Below are 14,476 nucleotides of genomic sequence, written 5' to 3' on the forward strand. Positions count from 1 at the left end.
GGCCAGACTCATCTGACCTTGCCCCAACAATCAGCACCATGGGTTCTTCTAAGCAGTTGTCTAGAAAACTGAAACTGAAAATAGTTGATGCTCACAAAGCTGGAGAAGGCTATAAGAAGATAGCAAAGCGTTTTCAGATGTCAATATCCTCTGTTCGTAATGTAATTAAGAAATGGCAGTCATCAGGAACAGTGGAAGTTAAAGCAAGATCTGGAAGACCAAGAAAAATATCAGACAGAACAGCTCGCATAATTGTGAGAAAAGCAATTCAAAACCCACGCTTGACTGCATGATCCCTCCAGAAAGATCTGGCAGACACTGGAGTTGTGGTACACTATTCCACTATAAAGAGATACTTGTACAAATATGGTCTTCATGGAAGAGTCATCAGAAGAAAACCTCTTCTACGTCCTCACCAGAAAAATCTGCGTTTGAACTTTGCAAATGAACATATAGACAAGCCTGAGGCATTTTGGAAACAAGTTCTGTGGACCGATGAGGTTAAAATATAAATTTTTGGCAGGAATGAGCAAAGGTACGTTTGGAGAAGAAAGGGCACCGAATTTAATGAAAAGAAACTCTGTCCAACTGTTAAACACGGGGGTGGATCAATCATGCTTTGGGGTTGTATTGCAGCCAGTGGCACAGGGAACATTTCTCGAGTAGAAGGAAAAATGGATTCAATAAAATTTCAGCAAATTTTGGATGGTAACTTGATGTCATCTTTGAAAAAGATGAAGTTAAAGAGAGGATGACTTCTACAAATGGATAATGATCCTAAACACACCTCAAAATTCCACGGGGGATTACATCAAGAGGCGTAAACTGAAGGTTTAGCCATGGCCTTCACAATCTCCTGACCTCAACATTATTGAAAATCTATGGATAGACCTTAAAAGAGCAGTGCGTGACAGACAGCCCAGAAATCTCAAAGAACTGGAAGACTTTTGTAAGGAAGAATGGGCAAAGATACCTCAAACAAGAATTGAAAGTCTCTTGGCTGGTCTACAAAAAGCGTTTACAATCTGTGATACTTGCCAAAGGGGGCAGTACAAGATATTAACTCTGCAGGGTGCCCAAACGTTTGCAGACGCCATTTTTTTTATTTTCTGTAAATTTTGAAAGTGTAAATGATGGAAATAAAATCTAAATTTTTTGAAATATTATAAGAATGTCTAATCTGTAATTTGATGCCATTTGGAGATTTTTCCATCTTTCCTTGGCTTTGTTATGCATATTAATACACATTTTTACCTGGGGTGCCCAAACTTTCGATCCCCACTGTACCCATGCCATTACTTCAGAGCCCTATGTCGTGAACAGCGACACCCTTGCACATTCAGTCCATTCCAAGGACCAGAGCCCGAAAACCTGGAAGGAAAACCTGGTGAAGATGGAAAAACCCTGTCAGCCGGGACAGCGCGCCGCTGGAGGGCTTCATTTTAAGGTAAGTTTCACATAATGTGCTGCATACCAACACATAATAACTAGAGATGGGCTGAACACCCCCACGTTCGATTTCCCCATCAGAGGAAATGTTCTAATCCAAACATCGAACCCCATTGAAATCTATGGGAGAGAAACAGTAAAAAGTCCCAATTTTGAAGGCTAATATGCAAGTAATTGGCCATAAAAGGGGTATGGGTGTCTGAATACTGCCATGTGGCCAGGGAAGGGATAGATGAATGATAATTGTCAGGGATGGGCTAGAGTTAGGGGAACATGGGACCTACAGTGAATATCACATTTGCTTCAATCCCAAGTTCCTAAGCCCACATTTCAGACATCCAAACCAAACATACAAGTAACAATGAACCATTTCAATGTGTCTAATGATGTCCATTCATTTTATAATTTTTATTTTATTTTCTAGGTCCGTTTTCCATCACCACTCGTAAGTGTTTTATTCTTCTATCAGATCACAATGGTGGAAGTCCTGTGGATTATTTTATGTTTGTACAAAATAATGTGATGATCATATCATTGATTGGTTGTTCTTGTTGTACATTATATATAGTAATGAGTAATCCACCCAACATTCCATACACTTTTGTTCTTTTTTTGTCCCTCAATACACATCTAGAGAAGTTTCCGAAAGAGAATATTGTAGAGGAACTTGTATTCTATACCTGTATGAAGACTCACATACCTTGCAGAGACCTCATGAATCCCACCAACCCTAGGTTGCTATAATAGGCCAATGTCTACAAGACCCTGGAGTTGGACACTTGAGCCAACTCCTCCCTTCTCCTGCCAATTAGTTGATAAAACTGCCCTTCAGACATATGAGCCAATTAGATTTATGAAGGAAGGGCCCTGAGCTCCGGGGAAAATTTTTAAGTGTTGAGGGTTAAACTTTAGAGGTGGGCTACATGTAATGGCCAGGGAAGGGACAGATGAATGATGATTGTTAGGAATAGGTAAAGTTGGGGGACTATGAGGACCTATAGTGAGTATCACATTTGCTTCAATTCCAAATTCCCAGCCCCAAACTTCAGACATACAAACCGGACCTACAAGTAACAATGAATCATCAAAGTGTCTAATAATATATACTCATTTTATCATTTTTATTTTATTTTCCAGGTCCGTTTCCCACCATCACCCCTCCTCGTAAGTGTTTTATTCTTCTATCAGATCACAATGGTGGAAGTCATGTGGATTATTTTATACTTGTACATTATAATGTGATGCCCTTATTATTGATTGGCTGCACTTGTTTGACATTATCTATAGTGAGGAGTAAACCAGCCAAAATTCTGAACACTTTTGTTCTTTTTTGTCCCTCAATACACATCTGGAGACGTTTCCTAAAGCAAATAATCTAGAGGAAAGCGTGTTCTATACCTTAATGAAGACTAAAATACCTTGCAGAGACCTCATGAAATTTGCAACCCTTGTTTGCTATAATAGGCCAGTGTCTACAAGACCCTGAAGTTGAACACTTGGGCCAACTCTTCCCTGCTCCTGCCAATTAGCTGATAAAACTGCCCTTCAGAGATATGACCAGAAGGATTCAAGAAGGAACAGCCCTGAGAATCAGGAAGAAGTTTCAGTGTTAAGGGTTAAACATTAGAAGTTGGCAAAGTGTTATGGTCAGGGAATGGACAGGTGAATGATAAATGTTAGGAGTGGATTAAAGTTGGAGACCATGAGGGACTAGAGTTATTCCTTAAATTTAGGTGAAGAGTTGAGTGTCGGAGTTAAGCATTGGGGTAAGTTCAAAGTAAAGGGTTACTTTCGGGATAAGGTCAGGGATGAAGTTTCAGTGTTAAAGTGGGAGTAAATTCCCTTGGCTTTTTTTTTTACCTATAGGTAAGAATATAATAAGGCTTGCCTATAGGTACAGTAAATATCTCTTGTGAAGTCCCGGTAACGTTACCAGCGCCTGGGCTCTGAAGGAATGGCATACAGTGGGGATCGAAAGTTTGGGCACCCCAAGTAAAAATGTGTATTAATGTGCATAACGAAGCCAAGGAAAGATGGGAAAATCTCCAAATGGCATCAAATTACAGATTAGACATTATTATAATATGTCAAAAAAAGTTAGATTTTATTTCCATCATTTACACATTCAAAATTACAGAAAACAAAAAAATGGCATCTGCAAAAGTTTGGGCACCCTGCAGAATTTATAGCATGCACTGCCCCCTTTGCAAAGCTGAGACCTGCCAGTGTCATGGATTGTTCTCAATCATCATCTGGGAAGACCAGGTGATGTCAATCTCAAAGGTTTTAAATGGCCAGACTCATCTGACCTTGCCCCAACAATCAGCACCATGGGTTCTTCTAAGCAGTTGTCTAGAAAACTGAAAATAGTTGATGCTCACAAAGCTGGAGAAGGCTATAAGAAGATATCAAAGCATTTTCAGATGTCAATATCCTCTGTTCGGAATGTAATTAAGAAATGGCAGTCATCAGGAACAGTGGAAGTTAAAGCAAGATCTGGAAGACCAAGAAAAATATCAGACAGAACAGCTCGCAGGATTGTGAGAAAAGCAATTCATAACCCACGTTTGACCGCACGATCCCTCCAGAAAGATCTGGCAGACACTGGAGTTGTGGTACACTATTCTACTATAAAGAGATACTTGTACAAATATGGTCTCCATGGAAGAGTCATCAGAAGAAAACCTCTTCTACGTCCTTACCAGAAAAATCTGCGTTGAACTTTGCAAATGAACATATAGACAAGCCTGATGCATTTTGGAAACAAGTTCTGTGGACCGATGAGGTTAAAATAGAACTTTTTGGCCGGAATGAGCAAAGGTACGTTTAGAGAAGAAAGGGCACAGAATTTAATGAACAGAACCTCTGTCCAACTGTTAAGCATGTGGGTGGATCAATCATGCTTTGGGGTTGTATTGCAGCCAGTGGCACAGGAAACATTTCTCGAGTATGGCTTCTACAAATGGATAATGATCCTAAACACACCTCAAAATTCCACGGGGGATTACATCAAGAGGCGTAAACTGAAGGTTTTGCCATGGCCTTCACAATCTCGTGACCTCAACATTATTGAAAATCTATGGATAGACCTTAAAAGAGCACTGCGTGACGGACAGCCGAGAAATCTCAAAGGACTGGAACACTTTTGTAAGGAAGAATGGGCAAAGATAGCTCAAACAAGAATTGAAAGTCTCTTGGCTGGCTACAAAAAGCGTTAACAATCTGTGATACTTGCCAAAGGGGGCAGTACAAGATATTAATTCTGCAGGGTGCCCAAACTTTTGCAGACGCCATTTTTTGTTTTCTGTAAATTTTGAAAGTGTAAATGATGGAAATAAAATCTAACTTTTTTGACATATTATAAGAATGTCTAATCTGTAATTTGATGCCATTTGGAGATTTTTCCATCTTTCCTTGGCTTCGTTATGCACATTAATACACATTTTTACCTGGGGTGCCCGAACTTTCGATCCCCACTGTACCCATGCCATTCCTTCAGAGCCCTTTGACGTGAACAGCGACACCCTTGCACATTCAGTCCATTCCAAGGACCAGAGCCCGAAAACCTGGAAGGAAAACCTGGTGAAGATGGAAAAACCCTGTCAGCCGGGACAGCGCGCCGCTGGAGGGCTTCATTTTAAGGTAAGTTTCACATAATGTGCTGCATACCAACACATAATAACTAGAGATGGGCTGAACACCCCCACGTTTGATTTCCCCATCAGAGGAAATGTTCTAATCCAAACAGCAAACCCCATTGAAATCTATGGGAGAGAAACAGTAAAAAGTCCCAATTTTGAAGGCTAATATGCAAGTAATTGGCCATAAAAGGGGTATGGGTGTCTGAATACTGCCATGTGGCCAGGGAAGGGATAGATGAATGATAATTGTCAGGGATGGGCTAGAGTTAGGGGAACATGGGACCTACAGTGAATATCACATTTGCTTCAATCCCAAGTTCCTAAGCCCACATTTCAGACATCCAAACCAAACATACAAGTAACAATGAACCATTTCAATGTGTCTAATGATGTCCATTCATTTTATAATTTTTATTTTATTTTCTAGGTCCGTTTTCCATCACCACTCGTAAGTGTTTTATTCTTATAGCAAATCACACTGGTGGAAGTCCTGTGGATTATTTTATACTTGTACAAAATAATGTGATGATCATATCATTGATTGGTTGTTCTTGTTGTACATTATACATAGTAATGAGTAATCCATCCAACATTCTGTACACTTTTGTTCTTTTTTTGTCCCTCAATACACATCTAGAGAAGTTTCCTAAAGAGAATATTGTAGAGGAAAGTGGGTTCTATACCTGTATGAAGACTCACATACCTTGCAGAGACCTCATGAAACCCACCAACCCTAGGTTGCTATAATAGGCCAGTGTCTACAAGACCCTGGAGTTGAACACTTGAGCCAACTCTTCCCTGCTCCTGCCAATTAGCTGATAAAACTGCCATTCAGAGATATGAAATAGAAGGATTCAAGAAGGAACAGCCCTGAGAATCAGGAAGAAGTTTCAGTGTTAAGGGTTAAACATTAGAAGTTGGCAAAGTGTTATGGTCAGGGAAGGGACAGGTGAATGATAAATGTTAGGGGTGGATTAAAGTTGGGGACCATGAGGGACTAGAGTTATTACTTAAATTTAGGTGAAGAGTTAAGTGTCGGAGTTAAGCATTGGGGTTCAAAGTAAAGGGTTACTTTCGGGATAAGGTCAGGGATGAAGTTTCAGTGTTAAATCGGGAGTAAATTCCCTTGGCTTTTTTTTTTACCTATAGGTAAGAATATAATAAGGCTTGCCTATAGGTACAGTAAATATCTCTTGTGAAGTCCCGGTAACGTTACCAGCGCCTGGGCTCTGAAGGAATGGCATACAGTGGGGATCGAAAGTGTGGGCAGCCCAGGTAAAAATGTGTATTAATGTGCATAACGAAGCCAAGGAAAGATGGGAAAATCTCCAAATGGCATCATATTACAGATTAGACATTCTTATAATATGTCAAAAAAAGTTAGATTTTATTTCCATCATTTATACATTCAAAATGACAGAAAACAAAAAAATGGCATCTGCAAAAGTTTGGGCACCCTGCAGAATTTATAGCATGCACTGCCCCCTTTGCAAACGTGAGACCTGCCAGTGTCATGGATTGTTCTCAATCATCGTCTGGGAAGACCAGGTGATGTCAATCTCAAAGGTTTTAAATGGCCAGACTCATCTGACCTTGCCCCAACAATCAGCACCATGGGTTCTTCTAAGCAGTTGTCTAGAAAACTGAAAATAGTTGACGCTCACAAAGCTGGAGAAGGCTATAAGAAGATAGCAAAGCATTTTCAGATGTCAATATCCTCTGTTCGGAATGTAATTAAGAAATGGCAGTCATCAGGAACAGTGGAAGTTAAAGCAAGATCTGGAAGACCAAGAAAAATATCAGACAGAACAGCTCGCAGGATTGTGAGAAAAGCAATTCATAACCCACGTTTGATTGCACGATCCCTCCAGAAAGATCTGGCAGACACTGGAGTTGTGGTCCACTATTCTACTATAAAGAGATACTTGTACAAATATGGTCTCCATGGAAGAGTCATCAGAAGAAAACCTCTTCTACGTCCTCACCAGAAAAATCTGCGTTTGAACTTTGCAAATGAACATATAGACAAGCCTGATGCATTTTGGAAACAAGTTCTGTGGACCGATGAGGTTAAAATAGAACTTTTTGGCCGGAATGAGCAAAGGTACGTTTGGAGAAGAAAGGGCACAGAATTTAATGAACAGAACCTCTGTCCAACTGTTAAGCATTGGGGTGGATCAATCATGCTTTGGGGTTGTATTGCAGCCAGTGGCACAGGGAACATTTCACGAGTAGAAGGAAAAATGGATTCAATAAAATTTCAGCAAATTTTGGATGGTAACTTGATGTCATCTTTGAAAAAGATGAAGTTAAAGAGAGGATGGCTTCTACAAATGGATAATGATCCTAAACACACCTCAAAATCCATTGGGGGTTACATCAAGAGGCGTAAACTGAAGGTTTAGCCATGGCCTTCACAATCTCCTGACCTCAACATTATTGAAAATCTATGGATAGACCTTAAAAGAGCAGTGCGTAACAGACAGCCCATAAATCTCAAAGAACAGGAACACTTTTGTAAGGAAGAATGGGCAAAGATACCTCAAACAAGAATTGAAAGGCTCTTGGCTGGCTACAAAAAGCGTTTACAATCTGTGATACTTGCCAAAGAGGGCAGTACAAGATATTAACTCTGCAGGGTGCCCAAACTTTTGCAGACGCCATTTTTTTATTTTCTGTAATTTTGAAAGTGTAAATGATGGAAATAAAATCTAAATTTTTTGAAATATTATAAGAATGTCTAATCTGTAATTTGATGCCATGTGGAGATTTTTCCATCTTTCCTTGGCTTTGTTATGCATATTAATACACATTTTTACCTGGGGTGCCCAAACTTTCGATCCCCACTGTACCCATGCCATTACTTCAGAGCCCTATGTCGTGAACAGCGACACCCTTGCACATTCAGTCCACTCCAAGGACCAGAGCCCGAAAACCTGGAAGGAAAACCTGGTGAAGATGGAAAAACCCTGTCAGCCAGGACAGCGCACCGCTGGAGGACTTCATTTTAAGGTAAGTTTCACATAATGTGCTGCATACCAACACATAATAACTAGAGATGGGCTGAACACCCCCACGTTCGATCTGCAGCAGAACTCCCAATCAGAGGAAATGTTCGAATCCAGACAGCGAACCCCATTGAAATCTATGGGAGCCAAGCAGTAAAAATCAAAAAGTCCCCATTTTGAAGGCTTATATGCAAGTAATTGGCCATAAATGGGGTATGGGGGTCTGAATACTGCCATGTGGCCAGGGAAGGGATAGATGAATGATAATTGTCAGGGATGGGCTAGAGTTAGGGGAACATGGGACATACAGTGAATATCACATTTGCTTCAATCCCAAGTTCCTAAGCCCACATTTCAGACATCCAAACCAAACATACAAGTAACAATGAACCATTTCAATGTGTCTAATGATGTCCATTCATTTTATAATTTTTATTTTATTTTCTAGGCCCGTTTTCCATCACCACTCGTAAGTGTTTTATTCTTCTATCAGATCACAATGGTGGAAGTCCTCTGGATTATTTTATGCTTGTACAAAATAATGTGATGATCATATCATTGATTGGTTGTTCTTGTTGTACATTATATATAGTAATGAGTAATCCACCCAACATTCCATACACTTTTGTTCTTTTTTTGTCCCTCAATACATATCTAGAGAAGTTTCCTAAAGAGAATATTGTAGAGGAACGTGTGTTCTATACCTGTATGAAGACTCACATACCTTGCAGAGACCTCATGAAACCCACCAACCCTAGGTTGCTATAATAGGCCAGTGTCTACAAGACCCTAGAGTTGGACACTTGAGCCAACTCCTCCCTTCTCCTGCCAATTAGTTGATAAAACTGCCCTTCAGACATATGAGCCAATTAGATTTATGAAGGAAGGGCCCTGAGCTCCGGGGAAAATTTTTAAGTGTTGAGGGTTAAACTTTAGAGGTGGGCTACATGTAATGGCCAGGGAAGGGACAGATGAATGATGATTGTTAGGAATAAGTAAAGTTGGGGGACTATGAGGACCTATAGTGAGTATCACATTTGCTTCAATTCCAAATTCCCAGCCCCAAACTTCAGACATACAAACCGGACCTACAAGTAACAATGAATCATCAAAGTGTCTAATAATATATACTCATTTTATTATTTTTATTTTATTTTCCAGGTCCGTTTCCCACCATCACCACTCCTCGTAAGTGTTTTATTCTTCTATCAGATCACAATGGTGGAAGTCATGTGGATTATTTTATACTTGTACATTATAATGTGATGCCCTTGTTATTGATTGGCTGCACTTGTTTGACATTATCTATAGTGAGGAGTAAACCAGCCAAAATTCTGAACACTTTTGTTCTTTTTTGTCCCTCAATACACATCTGGAGACGTTTCCTAAAGCAAATAATCTAGAGGAAAGCATGTTCTATACCTTAATGAAGACTAAAATACCTTGCAGAGACCTCATGAAATTCCCAACCCTGGTTTGCTATAATAGGCCAGTGTCTACAAGACCCTGAAGTTGAACACTTGGGCCAACTCTTCCCTGCTCCTGCCAATTAGCTGATAAAACTGCCCTTCAGAGATATGACCAGAAGGATTCAAGAAGGAACAGCCCTGAGAATCAGGAAGAAGTTTCAGTGTTAAGGGTTAAACATTAGAAGTTGGCAAAGTGTTATGGTCAGGGAATGGACAGGTGAATGATAAATGTTAGGGGTGGATTAAAGTTGGGGACCATGAGGGACTAGAGTTATTCCTTAAATTTAGGTGAAGAGTTGAGTGTCGGAGTTAAGCATTGGGGTAAGTTCAAAGTAAAGGGTTACTTTCGGGATAAGGTCAGGGATGAAGTTTCAGTGTTAAATCGGGAGTAAATTCCCTTGGCTTTTTTTTTTACCTATAGGTAAGAATATAATAAGGCTTGCCTATAGGTACAGTAAATATCTCTTGTGAAGTCCCGGTAACGTTACCAGCGCCTGGGCTCTGAAGGAATGGCATACAGTGGGGATCGAAAGTTTGGGCACCCCAGGTAAAAATGTGTATTAATGTGCATAACGAAGCCAAGGAAAGATGGGAAAATCTCCAAATGGCATCAAATTACAGATTAGACATTCTTATAATATGTCAAAAAAAGTTAGATTTTATTTCCATCATTTACACTTTCAAAATTACAGAAAACAAAAAAATGGCATCTGCAAAAGTTTGGGCACCCTGCAGAATTTATAGCATGCACTGCCCCCTTTGCAAAGCTGAGACCTGCCAGTGTCATGGATTGTTCTCAATCATCATCTGGGAAGACCAGGTGATGTCAATCTCAAAGGTTTTAAATGGCCAGACTCATCTGACCTTGCCCCAACAATCAGCACCATGGGTTCTTCTAAGCAGTTGTCTAGAAAACTGAAAATAGTTGACGCTCACAAAGCTGGAGAAGGCTATAAGAAGATAGCAAAGCGTTTTCAGATGTCAATATCCTCTGTTCGGAATGTAATTAAGAAATGGCAGTCATCAGGAACAGTGGAAGTTAAAGCAAGATCTGGAAGACCAAGAAAAATATCAGACAGAACGGCTCGCAGGATTGTGAGAAAAGCAATTCATAACCCACGTTTGACTGCACGATCCCTCCAGAAAGATCTGGCAGACACTGGAGTTGTGGTACACTATTCTACTATAAAGAGATACTTGTACAAATATGGTCTCCATGGAAGAGTCATCAGAAGAAAACCTCTTCTATGTCCTCACCACAAAAATCTGCGTTTGAACTTTGCAAATGAACATATAGACAAGCCTGATGCATTTTGGAAACAAGTTCTGTGGACCGATGAGGTTAAAATAGAACTTTTTAGCCGGAATGAGCAAAGGTACGTTTGGAGAAGAAAGGGCACAGAATTTAATGAAAATAACCTCTGTCCAACTGTTAAACACGGGGGTGGATCAATCATGCTTTGGGGTTGTATTGCAGCCAGTGGCACAGGGAACATTTCTCGAGTAGAAGGAAAAATGGATTCAATAAAATTTCAGCAAATTTTGGATGGTAACTTGATGTCATCTTTGAAAAAGATGAAGTTAAAGAGAGGATGGCTTCTACAAATGGATAATGATCCTAAACACACCTCAAAATCCATTGGGGGTTACATCAAGAGGCGTAAACTGAAGGATTAGCCATGGCCTTCACAATCTCCTGACCTCAACATTATTGAAAATCTATGGATAGACCTTAAAAGAGCAGTGCGTGACAGACAGCCCAGAAATCTCAAAGAACAGGAACACTTTTGTAAGAAAGAATGGGCAAAGATACCTCAAACAAGAATTGAAAGGCTCTTGGCTGGCTACAAAAAGCGTTTACAATCTGTGATACTTGCCAAAGGGGGCAGTACAAGATATTAACTCTGCAGGGTGCCCAAACTTTTGCAGACGCCATTTTTTTTATTTTCTGTAATTTTGAAAGTGTAAATGATGGAAATAAAATCTAAATTTTTTGAAATATTATAAGAATGTCTAATCTGTAATTTGATGCCATTTGGAGATTTTTCCATCTTTCCTTGGCTTCGTTATGCACATTAATACACATTTTTACCTGGGGTGCCCGAACTTTCGATCCCCACTGTACCCATGCCATTCCTTCAGAGCCCTATGTCGTGAACAGCGACACCCTTGCACATTCAGTCCATTCCAAGGACCAGAGCCCGAAAACCTGGAAGGAAAACCTGGTGAAGATAGAAAAACCCTGTCAGCCGGGACAGCGCGCCGCTGGAGGGCTTCATTTTAAGGTAAGTTTCACATAATGTGCTGCATACCAACACATAATAACTAGAGATGGGCTGAACACCCCCACGTTCGATTTCCCCATCAGAGGAAATGTTCTAATCCAAACAGCGAACCCCATTGAAATCTATGGGAGCCAAACAGTAAAAAGTCCCCATTTTGAAGGCTAATATGCAAGTAATTGGCCATAAAAGGGGTATGGGTGTCTGAATACTGCCATGTGACCAGGGAAGGGATAGATGAATGATAATTGTCAGGGATGGGCTAGAGTTAGGGGAACATGGGACCTACAGTGAATATCACATTTGCTTCAATCCCAAGTTCCTAAGCCCACATTTCAGACATCCAAACCAAACATACAAGTAACAATGAACCATTTCAATGTGTCTAATGATGTCCATTAATTTTATAATTTTTATTTTATTTTCTAGGTCCGTTTTCCATCACCACTCGTAAGTGTTTTATTCTTCTATCAGATCACAATGGTGGAAGTCCTGTGGATTATTTTATGCTTGTACAAAATAATGTGATGATCATATCATTGATTGGTTGTTCTTGTTGTACATTATATATAGTAATGAGTAATCCACCCAACATTCCATACACTTTTGTTCTTTTTTTGTCCCTCAATACACATCTAGAGAAGTTTCCGAAAGAGAATATTGTAGAGGAACTTGTATTCTATACCTGTATGAAGACTCACATACCTTGCAGAGACCTCATGAATCCCACCAACCCTAGGTTGCTATAATAGGCCAATGTCTACAAGACCCTGGAGTTGGACACTTGAGCCAACTCCTCCCTTCTCCTGCCAATTAGTTGATAAAACTGCCCTTCAGACATATGAGCCAATTAGATTTATGAAGGAAGGGCCCTGAGCTCCGGGGAAAATTTTTAAGTGTTGAGGGTTAAACTTTAGAGGTGGGCTACATGTAATGGCCAGGGAAGGGACAGATGAATGATGATTGTTAGGAATAGGTAAAGTTGGGGGACTATGAGGACCTATAGTGAGTATCACATTTGCTTCAATTCCAAATTCCCAGCCCCAAACTTCAGACATACAAACCGGACCTACAAGTAACAATGAATCATCAAAGTGTCTAATAATATATACTCATTTTATCATTTTTATTTTATTTTCCAGGTCCGTTTCCCACCATCACCCCTCCTCGTAAGTGTTTTATTCTTCTATCAGATCACAATGGTGGAAGTCATGTGGATTATTTTATACTTGTACATTATAATGTGATGCCCTTATTATTGATTGGCTGCACTTGTTTGACATTATCTATAGTGAGGAGTAAACCAGCCAAAATTCTGAACACTTTTGTTCTTTTTTGTCCCTCAATACACATCTGGAGACGTTTCCTAAAGCAAATAATCTAGAGGAAAGTGTGTTCTATACCTTAATGAAGACTAAAATACCTTGCAGAGACCTCATGAAATTCGCAACCCTTGTTTGCTATAATAGGCCAGTGTCTACAAGACCCTGAAGTTGAACACTTGGGCCAACTCTTCCCTGCTCCTGCCAATTAGCTGATAAAACTGCCCTTCAGAGATATGACCAGAAGGATTCAAGAAGGAACAGCCCTGAGAATCAGGAAGAAGTTTCAGTGTTAAGGGTTAAACATTAGAAGTTGGCAAAGTGTTATGGTCAGGGAATGGACAGGTGAATGATAAATGTTAGGAGTGGATTAAAGTTGGAGACCATGAGGGACTAAAGTTATTCCTTAAATTTAGGTGAAGAGTTGAGTGTCGGAGTTAAGCATTGGGGTAAGTTCAAAGTAAAGGGTTACTTTCGGGATAAGGTCAGGGATGAAGTTTCAGTGTTAAAGTGGGAGTAAATTCCCTTGGCTTTTTTTTTTACCTATAGGTAAGAATATAATAAGGCTTGCCTATAGGTACAGTAAATATCTCTTGTGAAGTCCCGGTAACGTTACCAGCGCCTGGGCTCTGAAGGAATGGCATACAGTGGGGATCGAAAGTTTGGGCACCCCAAGTAAAAATGTGTATTAATGTGCATAACGAAGCCAAGGAAAGATGGGAAAATCTCCAAATGGCATCAAATTACAGATTAGACATTATTATAATATGTCAAAAAAAGTTAGATTTTATTTCCATCATTTACACATTCAAAATTACAGAAAACAAAAAAATGGCATCTGCAAAAGTTTGGGCACCCTGCAGAATTTATAGCATGCACTGCCCCCTTTGCAAAGCTGAGACCTGCCAGTGTCATGGATTGTTCTCAATCATCATCTGGGAAGACCAGGTGATGTCAATCTCAAAGGTTTTAAATGGCCAGACTCATCTGACCTTGCCCCAACAATCAGCACCATGGGTTCTTCTAAGCAGTTGTCTAGAAAACTGAAAATAGTTGATGCTCACAAAGCTGGAGAAGGCTATAAGAAGATATCAAAGCATTTTCAGATGTCAATATCCTCTGTTCGGAATGTAATTAAGAAATGGCAGTCATCAGGAACAGTGGAAGTTAAAGCAAGATCTGGAAGACCAAGAAAAATATCAGACAGAACAGCTCGCAGGATTGTGAGAAAAGCAATTCATAACCCACGTTTGACCGCACGGTCCCTCCAGAAAGATCTGGCAGACACTGGAGTTGTGGTACACT

General features: G+C 40.0%; 1 protein-coding gene across 49 annotated transcripts in view; it reads left to right on the forward strand.

The window, feature by feature from the left end:
• LOC144000334 (uromodulin-like) overlaps positions 1-14,476 on the forward strand; it is a 205,319-nt gene that overhangs the window by 15,043 nt on the left and 175,800 nt on the right. For 27 of the 49 annotated variants that reach the window (XM_077494080.1, XM_077494127.1, XM_077494079.1 and 24 more), the window contains 7 exons: positions 1,874-1,894; positions 2,587-2,613; positions 5,518-5,538; positions 8,547-8,567; positions 9,260-9,286; positions 12,279-12,299; positions 12,992-13,018. In XM_077494080.1, the coding sequence (XP_077350206.1) occupies positions 1,874-1,894; positions 2,587-2,613; positions 5,518-5,538; positions 8,547-8,567; positions 9,260-9,286; positions 12,279-12,299; positions 12,992-13,018 (165 nt within the window). The remainder of the gene's footprint in view (positions 1-1,873; positions 1,895-2,586; positions 2,614-5,517; positions 5,539-8,546; positions 8,568-9,259; positions 9,287-12,278; positions 12,300-12,991; positions 13,019-14,476) is intronic. The other 22 variants (XM_077494089.1, XM_077494100.1, XM_077494118.1 and 19 more) reach the window with 16 other exon arrangements.

This window comes from Lithobates pipiens, unplaced genomic scaffold (genome assembly GCF_037356315.1).
Source record: "Lithobates pipiens isolate NorthernLeopardFrog02 unplaced genomic scaffold, aLitPip1_a1.2 Scaffold_22, whole genome shotgun sequence".
NCBI lineage: Eukaryota > Metazoa > Chordata > Amphibia > Anura > Ranidae > Lithobates > Lithobates pipiens.